The sequence below is a fragment of the Nelumbo nucifera genome, chromosome 1 (genome assembly GCF_055504915.1).
Source record: "Nelumbo nucifera cultivar China Antique chromosome 1, China Antique-T2T, whole genome shotgun sequence".
Lineage (NCBI taxonomy): Eukaryota > Viridiplantae > Streptophyta > Magnoliopsida > Proteales > Nelumbonaceae > Nelumbo > Nelumbo nucifera.
In genome coordinates this window covers 104,368,743-104,383,083 of record NC_142649.1, presented here as the reverse complement: position 1 = coordinate 104,383,083, position 14,341 = coordinate 104,368,743, and the positions used below count along the sequence as shown (strand labels likewise).

At 45.4% G+C, this 14,341-nt stretch overlaps 1 protein-coding gene across 2 annotated transcripts; it reads right to left on the bottom strand.

Moving 5' to 3' along the window:
• Positions 1 to 7,511: 7,511 nt before the first annotated feature.
• Positions 7,512 to 8,872, bottom strand: LOC148803649 (uncharacterized). 2 transcript variants are annotated; one of them, XM_088896709.1, is made up of 3 exons: positions 8,680 to 8,872; positions 8,521 to 8,582; positions 7,512 to 8,412 (listed from the first exon to the last, which is right to left on the bottom strand). In XM_088896709.1, the coding sequence occupies exons 1-3, from the start codon at positions 8,711 to 8,713 to the stop codon at positions 7,909 to 7,911; spliced, it is 600 nt and encodes a 199-aa protein (XP_088752835.1). In that variant the 5' UTR covers positions 8,714 to 8,872; the 3' UTR covers positions 7,512 to 7,908. The 2 variants fall into 2 exon arrangements, with proteins under 2 accessions (XP_088752835.1, XP_088752836.1); XM_088896710.1 differs by having other exon boundaries at positions 8,698 to 8,871.
• Between the last annotated feature and the right edge of the window lie 5,469 nt (positions 8,873 to 14,341).

Genomic DNA, 14,341 nt, shown 5'->3' with positions numbered 1-14,341 from the left:
CTAAACGGCCGCATAGCCGCTTTGAGCCGCTTCATGTTCAAATCAGCAGACCGCTGCCTGCCTTTCTTCAAAGCAATCAAAGGCAAAGGGTTCGAGTGGACCCGAGACTGCCAGCTTGCGTTCGACGAGCTAAAAAGCTACCTCGCTAGTGTGCCAACCTTAGCCCGGCCCGAGGAGGGCGAAGTCTTGGAACTGTACCTCTCGGCAAGTGACGAGGTGGTCAGTTCGATACTAATAAAAGAAGTAGATCGGGTCCAACGACCCATCTATTATGTTAGTAAAATTTTGCAGGGAGCAGAAACAAGGTACCCGCAGATAGAAAAGCTAGCATACGCACTGGTGATAGCAGCTCGGAAACTCCGCCCATACTTCCAGGCTCACAATGTCATCGTCTTGACTAACAACCCTCTGAGGCAAGTCTTACTCAAGCCCGAGGTTTCCGGTCGACTGACGAAATGGGTCATCGAACTCAGCGAGTACGACCTCCAGTACAAGCCACAAACTACTATTAAGGCCCAAGCCTTAGCGGATTTTATCACCGAATGCACGTTCAGCCTCGAAGTCCCCAGGCCGATCGAGCCCGAGATCCCCAGTTTGGGTGGGCACGGAGCTCCCAAGCCAACATAGTCTGAACCCCGTGAAGTAACAGCCAGTGTGGCATCTCTCCTGGTTAGGACAAACACGAACTGGGATGAGGAGCCCTGGATCCTTCACGTAGATGGCTCCTCGAACCAACAGGGCAGTGGAGCTAGAATAGTACTACGCGACCCAGGTGGCACGAAATTGGAATACGCATTACGCTTTGAGTTCGCGGCATCCAACAATGAGGCGGAGTACGAGGCACTGATAGCCGGACTGAACCTAGCGCAAAGAGTAAGGGCAAAACACATAGTTATCTGCAGCGATTCCCAGCTTGTAGTCAACCAAGTTACGGGCAAATACGAAACACGCGAGCTGACTATGATCGCCTACTTGGCAAAGGTAAAAGAGGCTCTGCTCAACTTCCAGTCACACTTCATCAAGCAAATACCGAGGTCAGAGAACACTGAGGTTGACTCCCTGTCCCGGTTAGCCAGCACGAGTCACAACACCATGAGAACCGTGTACATAGAGGACTTACCTCGGCCTAGCATTCTCGGTGGGGCAGAGGAGGTCGCTCCCGTCCTTGAAGCATAGCGGAGCTGGATCGACCCACTCGCGAGCTTCTTGCTAGATGGAACCCTCCCTGCGGACCGCAATGCAGCCAAGAGGGTGCAGCGCCAGGCAGCCAAATACATCATAATAGACGAACGACTATACCGACGGTCCTACACGCTACCCTACCTGCGCTGCTTGCGACCTATCGAAGCCGAGCTCATGCTCCGCGACACTCATGAAGGCCTGTGCGGCGGACACTTGGGAGGCAGAGCCCTCACTCAAAAGGCACTTCGACAAGGATACTACTGGCCAACGATGAAGGTAGAGGCCATCGAGCTCGTCAGAAAATGAGACAAGTGTCAGAAGCATGCCAACATCCACCATCAGCCTGCTGCCAACCTCAAGTACCTCACCAGTCCATGGCCCTTTGCGCAATGGGGCATCGACCTCCTGGGGCCATTCCCGCCAACAACAGGTGGGAGGAAATTTTTAGTGGTGGCGGTAGATTACTTTACAAAGTGGATAGAAGCTGAACCTCTAGCAACAGTTACAACCCGAAACATACAGAACTTTTGGAAGAACATAGTATGTCGCTTCAGTCTACCTCGGGTACTGATCTCTGACAACGGCAAGCAGTTCGAGGATATCAAGTTCCAAGAATGGTGCCAAGATATGGGAATTCGTCAGAACTTTACATCGGTCGCACACCCGCAAGCAAACGGTCAGACAGAAGTAATGAACATAGCCATCATCCGCGGACTGAAAGCACGACTAGACTGAGCTAAAGGGCTGTGGGCGGATGAGCTACCAAGTGTTCTATGGGCTCACCGAACTATGGAAAAAGCCGCCACAGGAGAGACCCCCTTTAACCTCACCTATGGCACTGAAGTGGTAATCCCGGCGGAGATCGAAATACCCACACTACGACTAGAAGCATATGACGATCAGACAAATGGAGACGAGTTACGTACCAACCTTGACCTACTGGATGAGGTAAGAGACCTCGCGCACATCTGGATAGCAACCTACCAACAAAAAGTAGCTCGGTACTACAATGCCAAAGTAAAGAAGCGGAGCTTCTGCGTCGGCGACCTGGTTCTCCGTAAGATCATGGTACCCGAACCCGGCGTGGGCAAACTTGGACCAAATTGGGTAGGGCCATACAGAGTAAAGAGAGCGCTCGGGGGGGCATACGAGCTCGAAACCTTAGAGGGAAAACAAGTACCTCGAGCGTGGAACATCGTCAACTTAAGGCGATACTACCTATAACCACCAAGCGAAGTGGACAAAATCGCTATCAGAGCCCAAGGGCTAGGATGCCGAGCTAACAAAGTGGTGACAACGAACTAATAACAAAGTGGTGACAACCAAACGAAGTGGCCGCACGTGTGCAGTAACCTGGGCAAGAAACAGATCAGGCACATGGTTAGTTCGGCAAATACGGTCAGTTCGGGAGAAAGAAAACAACCAACACTTAACCAAAAGAGATTTCATTCCAAAATAAGGGAGTGTACATTTCGAACAGAAAAAAAAAATATATATATATATGTATATATATATATATACATATCGAGCTTACAGGCCCGGAGGTGGTTATTCTTCATCAGAAGGCACTTCGACAACACCCGAAGGTCCTGCCTCGCCCCCGGAATCCGGCTCACCATCAGCAGCGTCGACCATCTCTTGAGTAATGTGCGAGGTGGATATCGCACTAATATCAAGCTCGGGGTATGTATTCCGGATCATCCACCATCTTAGTTTAAAGCCCTTTCTGTACGAGTCCACCATCATGTCATCAAAGCGCGGCGAAGCAATGTACTCGTCAACGGCCTTCTTCTTGGCGTTCTTAATGCCTTGGGAAAAAATCTGCGTCCTCTCCCTGATATCCTTCTGAAGATATTCAACCTGATGCTGCAAGTCCAGCCTCAGGTCCGCCATATGCTTTACCACAATTCCCATGCCCTTAGCATCTCTCTGAAACCTCGCCTGCCTGGCCCGTGCAGCACGAGTAGCTGCCTCAGCAGCTCGGGAAGCCGCCTCGGTAGCACGGAAGGCCTCTTTGGCAGCTCGCGCCTGCCTCAAGCTCCTTTCCACCTGGGTCACCAAGGCATGGATTGAAGAATTCACCTACCAAAAGGGGAAGAACAAAATGATCAAAGGAATGACAGAAGGATAAAAGCAAAGAGCTGGACAAGAAATCTGACTTACCACCATGGCATGAGTGGCAACACAACAAGCTACCTGGTTCAAAGGAAGCTCGGACCATGCCGTGACCTCCTCAGGATAGATGGCCTCCCTACTCTTCTGCAGAGCGCAGTTCGGTGATAACACGCTCCTGAACTCGCCTTGGGCTCCCGAGCCTGAGGGCCCACGTCGCGTGTAAGCGGATTCAGAGTACGCAGGAGCCCCTGTATAAGTAGCTTCGGCATAAGGAGCCCCTGCCGCCTCATGGACTGGAGGGGCCATCTCGGGTTCCCTAGGTGGATCCACAAACGGGTAGCTGGTACTTCGGGCTCCGCGTCTCGGGGCACCTCAGCGCGAGTTCGTTTTGCAACCCGCTTCCTCCTCTTCATGCCATGAAACAAGTGCCCGCCGCGAGTCCTCTCCAAGTCCATCACACCTGCAAAATGAGTTCAGCATCAGGAAAAGGTGAAAGAACAAAGCAAAACAAAACACAAACCTGAGTAAGGAACCTACCCGAACTCAAACCGGCTTCAATGAGCTTGGCCTCCGACAAATAAAGATGGCATTTTAGCCCAAGCCGTGCCCATTGCCGGAGGCCCTTCGCCGTCTCTTTATCAAGCGTAACACCGGAGTCAGGGGCGGCCATTCCCCACCCGGTTTGAAACGGCCACCCCAATACACTTTGCACCCCGAAATAATCCCGCTTCCACGCCATGACCTTGTTGGGAAGTTCGTGTAAAAGCTTAAAACCCGGGCGGGGAGACAGGTAATACACCCGTCTTTGCTCGGGACGGGGACCCGCTTGCTTCTTAAGCATTAAGATGGAAGAGAAGATCTCCAAGTCTAAAGGGAAGCCCTGTTCGCAAAATAAGGAGATTGTCCCCACCAAGTTACGAATGGAGTTCGGGTGAAGCTGGCCGACAGTAACGCCAAAGTGGTTCATGACCTCGACAAGGAGGGGATGGAAAGGCAGTCGCAACCTCGTAGCGAGCTGCTCCCGGAATATCACGATCTCTTCAAGACCGTGTTCCTAAGGAAAGCTACCCGAAGGTATGAAGTAGGCGTACTCCCCAGGCAAGTTGTAATAGGTAATAAGGGATTGGAGCCCCTCAGGCGTCATGGTCGAGGGACCGAACTTGTCTAACGTCCGACCTCGACGAGAGGTGGACGCTAAGCTACCTGAGGCGGCTCGGCCTATGGGTTCGATCTCTTCCTCGAGCTCTACCTCCGGTTCGCTAGGACCATCAGGGGATGCAACTCGGTTCGTAGAACCTCCATCGGACCCCCTTGAAGAACCATTTGAGCTATCCAAGCTAGACATCAGGGAGAGAAGATGGATCCTAGGAAAGTACTCACCCGGAAATGCTTGAACGGACTACGGGAACTTGAACACGAACAGAAGACCTTGAGGGCGAACTAAAAGCTTGGACGCGAGCTGAAACTTGGACGTGAGCTCAAGAAGCAAAGCGCAGAAGTGACAAGCAACTGGGGTCCCCCCACTATTTATACCCACAGTAACCAAGAATCAACGGCTCAGATCAAAGCCAATCCGACGGCTCGCAGTCGCGCTGACCGCACGTCTCCTGAGACCAAGACGTGATTGGCCACACGTCTCTCGAAACTGACCGCACGTTTCCTCACATTAAAGGTGACAGCAGCACGTTTTCAAATTTGAAAAGACGCCCGCTGTCGCATCTCCCAGCGGCGTGCTTTTTTGAATTTTGAAATAAAGCGCACGCTGTCACGTCTCCCAGCGGCGCGCTTTTTGAATTTTGAAATAAGGCGCGCACTGTCACGTCTGTCAGCATTTGTAGGCAGATCGACGCATTTCCCGTCTTTTGGGCGCTCGAGAAACCCAAAAAATCTTGACGACGCACCTCGCGCTATCAGTCAAACCGAAGTACGGGACAAGTCCACCCGCCACCTCGCGAACTCCCCGTGCCAGGGCAAGACCCTTAGCACGAGGAGTGGGGGGCAATTGATGAAGGAAGATTTGGCCCGACCTCGTAACCACTCAACACGTGGCAAAGGCAACAATTCGGCACAACAGCTTGCCAAGGCACGAGCTCCGAGAGGAGGAACTAGTGGTCTGAACTCCCCGCAAGGAGCCCGAACTCCCAGTAAGGAGCCCGAGCTCTCCCTTAGGCCCCGAGCCTTACAAACACAAAGGGCAACAACCCGAATTGGCCTTCCCCACGGCAGTTCGGGCCACACTTCTATCCGAACTCAAGACTTAACCTCGCACACTACTCCATCACTTCGCCCCCGGAACACCGAACTGAACAAACCGTACCTGACACCGAAGGAGTCCGTATCCAGGGGCGGCGCACCTGACTGACTTGGGATCTGACACTTGACAGCCGCATTCCAACGGCCACCTGCCACCGCCATCTCCAGTTATAGAGACGGCTCCGACAAGGAGCAGTGGCGGTTCTGTCCCAGCAGAGGTGATGACACCCGAACTGGCAGAAGCACAGAAGTAATCATACTCGACCTGACAGAGGCCTCGGAGTGAGTGCGCGAGGTGGTTATAAAAAGGCTCTCTACCCCCCGAGGAAGGTATGTGAACTTTGCGCCATCTGGTTTTATCTTGCCTTTGAGAGAATACTAACTTGAGCTTCCGAGTGATCTCGCTGGGTTCCTCCCCGGAGATTCCCCACTTTCTTCGTTTCAGGCCCCCCTGTTGCTCCAATCAGAGGCAAGGTCGTTGACAGCTAGGATCGGCCGGATTGCGCACCATCAAAAAGCAATCCTGGAAGCGCAAGGAATAGCATGCAAAGCAAATGGGAGCAATGATGCAGAAATTAGAGCTCTAATTCAAGGTTTGGAATCAGCAATCCGTCACAATTGCAATCATTTATTGGTCTGCTTAGATACTGAAGGACTGGTAAAAAAACTCAAGAACCATTCTCTTGATCGCTCATGGGTGGATCAACTTCACTGGGGTACCATTCAAGTCAAGACACAACACTTTCAGTTAATAGAATTTGTATATATCCCTCATACAAAAAACAAACTAGCTCACCTCTTAGCATACAAAGCTTGTTTTCATGGAGAAGCAAAAAGACACAATGTTCTAGATTAGCCCTGAGATGAAATTAGCCCCCCACAAGATTGCCCCCGAATACACGGCGGAGATGTGCTGTAGGACATTGTGGGGTAAAATCTTGTGGGGGGCTGATTTGAACTCGGGACTCCTTGCAATCCTTTCTCTTATCTATTATAATAGAATCTGAATTTTCTCGTCACACCCAATTGCTCTGCCCACGAGAACTCTGCCCACGCCTCCCCACAATATACTACCCCCGTGAATTAGGAACATCTCCCCCTGCATAATACTATGCAGAGGATGAGATGTTCTCTATGTATGGCAGAGATAAATGTGGGCAGGAGATCCGGACTCATTCACGATACCTTGTAGCTGCACATTGGGAACACAAACATCTCCTGTCTTAGTGTGTTTTCATTGACGAGATGTTCCCGATGAATCCTTTTCACGAATTCATATTGACGCCCCACATGCACATATCTCAGCATGCTTTAAAATATCTTCTGTACTTATCATTGAGAGATATTCCCAATCCATGGTTGGGATGTGCTGTAAGGCTTTGGGGCACGTCCTGTGGGATGCCGATGTAAAGCCCCTTTTCACACCCACCTAACATCACATTGCAGCTGCACGGGACGAGGTTGACATTTTTACACCTGGCCAACTCGCCATCACTGGCCACTAGGTCCAAATTTGGTTTATCTGGGCTGTGATGGATCTACCCCGAGCTAAGAAAGGAAAGAATTCAGGCCCACACTGATCCAAGCCAACAATGCCTTGCTTGTTTTGGTTGATCGCTCTGCAGTCTAAAGTAGCCAACAGTGTATAGGGCCCGGCCCACAATGGCTATAAGGCTTAGTGGTTGACCCATTGGTGGCGTTGTCAGAACCTCCTTGTCCTTGATAAAACCCCATTTTCATCCACCAAATTGCTTACCCCCAAAACTCTTTGTTATTATCACATTCTTAACCAATCACTCAGTTAATGCTTGTCAAGTTTTATTTATCCTATAAACTCTTCAATTATAACATCCCACCACAATCAGTCAACCACAAGGTTAAGAGTCTTCACTTTATCCCATTACAAGTTAAAGGAACTAAAAGGGTTAAGGGAAGATCACTAAAGACATGAATCAAAATAGTAAGAAACGATTTAAGCATTCATAATTTAACAATAAATATGACATTTAATAGGGATTTATGCAACTAACCCCATATAAATGATGTTGATACATCTATCTTTCATTTTATATTAAACAAGGCAGTCCCTCCTTTTCATTAAAGACATGAAGCTTTGCAAAGTGCAAACCACACAGTGGCCTACTATTTGAAACAACATCGTTTAATTTATATACTAATCAAATCCCAGGAAATCTGCTTAATCTCTCCACCCCAATTCAAGCAACTTCGTATTTCCGAGTTCCGACATAAACATTTCCCTTGGGTTGCCTTGACGTGTAGCTTCTTCTCTTGTTTTCGTGTTTAACACCTGGGTAAATATTCCTGGGTACAACTACTACAAAACCACGACGGGGGTCCTCAGTTTTTTTTTTTTTTTTTTTTTTTTTTTTTTTTTTTTTTATTTGTAGCGACAACAGGACCCGTTCCCGATCGGAGTGTCCTCACCCAATCAAATTCCTTGCCGCAAGAACCCATCTTTCCTTGCCTATCTTCTACTATTTTTGATTTTGAAGCCTTGGGTCGACCTTTCTCACCAACTTCTTTCTTGATCTCATTTATTTCAATTTTAGATCCACCCTCCATCCTAATGTTTATGATCACCTCTGAAAATATTGTATTTTGTACTTGTGATCGAACTCTAGCACCACTTGGAATTGGGGATGTCTCTCTTGCATTCCTTTCCATCTGGTGTTGATAGAGTCGATGCAATCGAAGAGCAAGACGGCATATTCCATCCTTTATTTCTTCTTCCAAATCCCTTTCTATGTCCATCTCAAGCTCCGCTCGGATCTTCAGCTCTTCATCTAACATGAAAAATGTTCCAGCCCTACTCAGCAGTTCATTTTGATTGACGCTTATCTGCTGGTTCAGGTTTCCTACCAATATCAGTACGACCAATTAAGTAGAAACAAACAGTTCAAACCGACAATAAATTAAAGAGACAATCAAGGAAGAGAATGGATGATTCACCACCCCATCACGCCGTTTGTTGTTGCCCGCCGGAGATTCATTGGAATTTAAACTGGATAAATCTGCAAAACCCCACAAATTCATTAAATAAAGGACTCTGTTATATAGAAGCTAGCTTTGTGTGGAGCTAGTAAACCAAGAACAATAATAGAATAGAACCAGAAAGGACTCTGTTACATAGAAGCTGCTCCATGTCATAGGGGTATGCATAGATTGCATCCTTGTGTTGATTTCTCCCTTTTTTAACCAACTAGATCGATTTAGACTGTCGGAGTAGGGGGTAGCATACAGGTAGAATGAAGAAGACGTTAAATGAGATGGTTCAGAAGAATATTCACCGTTAGGGAGGATGTTATAGTAGAGTTATTCAAATTTAGGCGCCAAATTAAGCTCTCTACAAGAAAATGCGCGGTAATGTGGCAGTTACTGAATTGAACCCACCAATTACAATTACAGAGACTACTACTTTACGTGGAAGGAATACAGGGCCTGGGTTGGTTGCCCTTAAAGCACAATCAATTTAGGGGTGTATACACGTGTGTTGTGTCCATGGACAATTACCCTTTCCCAATAAGTTGGTTGAAGAGGAACCTATCCGTTCTCTCTTCTCTCTTCTCTAGTCGCTATCTTATTCTTAGAGTGGATTTTCTTTATTGGAGTTGGAGATCTCATCTCAATGAAGGTTCATCTCCTAGGTATTCTATTCAAGTAACATACAAATTATATCTATACCTTTGAACGGGACCCAGCTAATACCTGTTGACCGCTCAAGAGCACCATCACTCCCACTGGTGGGATCTTGGGGTGTCAATTGGACCAGATTTGGTCCAATCCAATCCTATCCAATTAAGTTTATTATAGATAGACTAGGTCCAATCCAATATGATGGATACTTTAGACCATTTTGGACCACTTCAATTTAATGTATGGACCATCCAATCTATTCAAATTGGTTTTAATGTAGATTGATTTCCAATTCGAACCTGGTCCATTGACACCTATATTCTTATCTTCTATCAATGGACCAGATATTGGTCCAATCCAACACAATCCAATATAAGATTATTACGGATGAACCAGGTCCAATCCAATAAATGCTTTGGACCATTAAGTCTGGACGGGTCCAATTCAATATCTCTTATTGATCCGTCCAATTCGTCCATCCTAATAGGAAGGTGTATTTGTATCTTTGACTTGGTGATATTCTCTATAATTAGGAGTCCTAAATTAGGTAGGTGATCATTATTAGGGCCTAATTTTATGCCTTGTAACTTGTATAAAATGTTGTTTCTTTATGCCTTTGAGTCATGGTTTTATAAAATGTTGTTTCTTTCATTGAAATTCTCCATTTCAATTTCTTGAGTTTGATCATCATCTCATTTTCTTGGGTTTTATCATGGTATCAGAGCAGTGGTGATCACCACTTATCCGTTCAGAGGGTGTGTGCCTGTTGAAGAAAACAAGTTATGTGACTCGTAGCAGTGAGATTTGGTGTGTGCCGAAACACTCATTTAATCCAGCAATTTTTTGTGATTTCACGTCTGAAGCAATGATTGGAAACAACTCATCTGCCTCCTCCAAGATCCCGTCAATCAGTGATCCCACATCTGTGTATTATCTGAGTTCCTCAGATAGTCCTGGTATGCTTCTGAGCCAAATCATTCTTAATGGAGAAAATTATCATGTTTTGGAAAAAGGCTTTTCAAAGAGCTTTAAGATCTAAAAATAAATTGAGCTTTATTGATGGACTCTGGACAAAACTAAGGCTGATGATAGTGACAAGAATGCTTGGGATAAATGCAATGCTATGGTTGTTTCGTGGATCTTTAATTGTGTTGACAAAAGCATACAAAATACTATAGTTTCTTTTGATGATGCTAGGGAGTTGTGGGCTGAACTTCAACAGAGATATCATCAAGGGCATGGTCCCCGAATATACCAGTTGAAAGGGGAGTTAAATGAATTCGGGTAAGGGTCATTAAGTGTCACAAATTACTATGCTAAATTGAAGGGAATTTGGGATCAGCTGGATCAGTATACTAAAACCGACACTTGTGTGTGTGGATTGACGTGCAAAACATTGATCAATATGCTGGAAGAAAGGGAAAATGAAAAAGTGTATAAATTTTTGATGGGTCTTGATGATCGATACGGTACTGTCAAATCAAATATTATAAGCATGGATCCACTGCCTTCACTCACTCGCTATTTTGCTATGATATCAAGAGAGGAATTGCAATTGAAAGCGGGGCAACACGAAGATCCAAGGATGTAAGCTGCTGCATTTGCAAGCCGAGGAAAATTAGATCATAGGAGGTCAGGTGGGAGAAGGGTGAGATTCTGCTGACCTACCCGTGATCTATGGTCATTGCAAAAGACATGGACACGACAAATCTCGTTGTTTCGAGATCATTGGGTACCCAGAACACTGGAAAAACCGAAGTGGAGGTAAAGCAGGCCGTGGTCGAGGACGAGGCAGCGGAAATCGCGGAGGTAGAGGAGCGACGACCAATGCAATCCAGGGCCGAACAAGTGCCGTTACTGAAGAAGTGGGAGCATCGAGCAATACTATACAAATGTCGTCTCTCACGCAAGCTCAACTTGACCATTTAATGTCACTGCTAGGTACAGGTGATTCAGAAAACATGATCCATGATGCACTGTCTGGTAAGAAATTTTCCTTGGTCCACTTGTCGAATTGGATTATTGACAATGGTGCATCGCACCATGTTTCTAGTAACCTTAAAGCATTTGAGAATGTTCGAGAAGCTGGAAAGGATGAAAGAGTTGTCATCCCAAATGGAGATTCTTTGAAAGTAAATAAAATAGGGGATATCATGGTTAACAAACATATCAAGTTAAAAGATGTTCTTTATGTTCCGGATTTTAAATGTAATTTGATATCCTTAAGAAAGTTAAGTGAAGATATGGGTTGTGCTATTACTTACTATTTAAATGTTTGTGTGATACAGGGCCCCACCCGGTGGACGCTGATTGGACTGGGTGATCTCAAGGATGGCCTATATTATTTGCGAAACACACATAGTGCTCATGTGATGGTTGTTAAGAAGAGTACAGAAAAGCTATGGCACAAACGTCTAGGACACCCTTCTAACAAAAATTTATCGTATTTATCTAGAGTGTGTGGTTTCAGCTGTAGTAGTAATGGTGTTGAGTGTTGTGATGTATGTCATCGTGCAAAATAGACACAAATTTCTTTTCCTTTAAGTGATAATAAAGCTTCTCGTGCATTTGAATTAGTACATTGTGATCTATGGGGTCGGCATCACACTCCATCTCTTTCAGGAGCTCATTATTTCTTAACTATCGTGGATGATTTTACACGTACTACATGGGTGTATCTTTTGCATGATAAATCAGAAACTCAAGAAATTTTCATATCTTTTTGTGTTATGGTTAAGAGACAATTTGGAGTTGATATCAAGGTGGTTCGTAATGACAATGGAACAGAATTTTTGGAGACTCTCAATGAATTTTTTCTCAGTCAGAGAATTATCCATCAAACTTCTTGTGTTGGGACACTGCAACAAAATGGGAGAGTAGAAAAGAAGCACTAATACATCCTCAATGTAGCAAGAGCATTACGTTTCTAAGCTAGTCTACCTTAGAAAATTTGGGGAGAGTGTGTCATGGCAGCAACTCATCTCATTAACTACACACCAAGCAATGTGCTAGGTGGCCGCACACCATTTGAAGTCTTGTTTGGAAAAACACCCAAATACTCTCACATTAAAGTATTTGGGTGCCTTGTGTATGCCAAAAAGCAAGGTATTAGAAAGGATAAGTTTGGAGAGTGTGTCGAGAAGTGTATTTTTGTTGGATTTCCGTATGGGAAGAAATGATGGAAAATGTATAGTTTAGAAAAGGGAGATACTTTTGTGTCCTGAGATGTATATTTTTATGAAGAAGTCTTTCCTTTTAGCAATAATGAGGCACTTACAGTGGAACAACTTCCGAGTGAGGGGGAGCATGTGGTTGTGGAAGATGAAATCGAGTCATTTAGGAATGAGAGAAGTCTTGTTGGGATTAATGACAACCAACATTTGGGCGCAAATGAAGAAAGCGTCCACATAGGTGATGTAGAAATAAGTTTCGGTGAGCAACGAGGAGCAGATGCGTCTGACCAAGCTGCAGTAAGTACACCACAAAGAGATGAAAGTGAACAATATGTTTTTGCAACAAGAGTGACCTCAGTGGGAAAGAAAACCCCCTGGGTATTTAAGAGACTATGTGTGTGATGCATTGTTACCACCATCCAACGTGAACTCAGTTCAAAAAGCGCCCGCAGGTAAGGCCCATCCTTTAACACACTATATTTTCTATAGTAAGTTTAGTCCAACTCATAAAGCTTTCTTAGCGGCCATCAATTCTCATGATGAGCCAACTAGTTACGCACAGGCCGTCAAAGACGAACGATGGATTAAGGCGATGGACAAAGAGATTAAGACCTTGGAAGAAAATAAAACATGGAAAATTGTGAATTTGCCCCGGGGAAAGAAAGTGGTCGGATGCAAATGGGTCTACAGAATTAAGTACAAATTGGATGGGAGTATTGAATGTTTCATGGCCAGATTAGTTGTGCAAGGCTTTACTCAAAAATGGGGAGAGGATTATACAGACTTTCGCTCCAGTAACAAAGCATGTATCTGTTTGTGTCTTTCTGGCAGTGGCAGTGACAAAAGGATGGGAACTTCATCAAATGGACGTGAATAATGCATTTTTACATGGTGATCTCAAAGAAGAAATTTACATGAAGCTTCCACCAGGTTTCAGTTCCGAGAAACCAAATGCAGTATGCAAGTTACAAAAGTCTCTGTATGGCCTAAAACAAGCCTCTAGAAACTGGTTCGCAAAGTTGGCAGCATCCTTGCGTGAGTATGGTTTCAAGCAATCCACTACAGAGAGTACTCTCTTCATATACAGAAAATGAGACATCTTTCTTGGTCTCTTGGTGTACATTGATGATATTATACTAGCTGGGAACAATTCAAAAGTATGTGCAAAATTCAAGGCGTATCTTGATAGTTGTTTCAAGATAAAGGACTTAGGAAATTTGAAATATTTCCTTGGAATAGAAGTGGCTCGGTCTATTGCTGGTCTGTTTTTGAATCAATGCAAGTTTGTTTTGGACATTTTGAAAGAAACTGGACTGACTGGGTGCAAACCCGTAGACACCCCAATTGAGCAAAATCATCGTTTGGGGCACCCCAATGGCAGTTTTCATTCTGATTCAAATCAGTATCAAAGGTTAGTGGGGCAACTGTTATACTTGATAATCACGAGACCCGACATCACTTATACTGTGCATGTGCTTAGTCAATTCGTCCAGCAACCCCGAGTTGAGCATTGGGATGGCCTTGTGCGTGTTCTGAAATATCTTAAAGGATGTCCAGGGCAAGGTATACTGCTAAGTTGCCCTTTAACCAGAAAATCAGTAACCGGGTTGTACTTCCAACTTGGTTTCTCCCCTATACTTTGGAGGAGTAAGAAACAATCCACAGTGTCTAGATCCTCGACAAAAGTGAAATATAGAGCCATGGCTGTGGCTGCTAGTGAAATAATTTGGCTGCGGAGATTATTAAGTGAATTATTAGTGCCGCAATTGGGAGCTATTAGTCTTTTCTGTGACAACAATGCGGCATTACACATTGCAAACAATCATTTCTTCTATGAAATGACTAAACATATTGAAGTGGATTGCCACTTTGTACGTGAAAAACTGCTTTCTAGAGAACTCTTACCACGTTATCTTCCATCACATTTACAGTTAGCAGATTTATTTACTAAAGGCCCTTAGCAA

Coding starts and splice junctions, on each gene's coding strand:
- LOC148803649 (XM_088896709.1), bottom strand. CDS start 8,713: ATGGAGCAGCTTCTATGTAACAGAGTCCTTTCTG. Junction 8,583..8,679: donor ATGTAACAGAGTCCTTTCTG/GTTCTATTCTAT, acceptor GGGGTTTTGCAG/ATTTATCCAGTTTAAATTCC. Junction 8,413..8,520: donor ACAAACGGCGTGATGGGGTG/GTGAATCATCCA, acceptor AACCTGAACCAG/CAGATAAGCGTCAATCAAAA.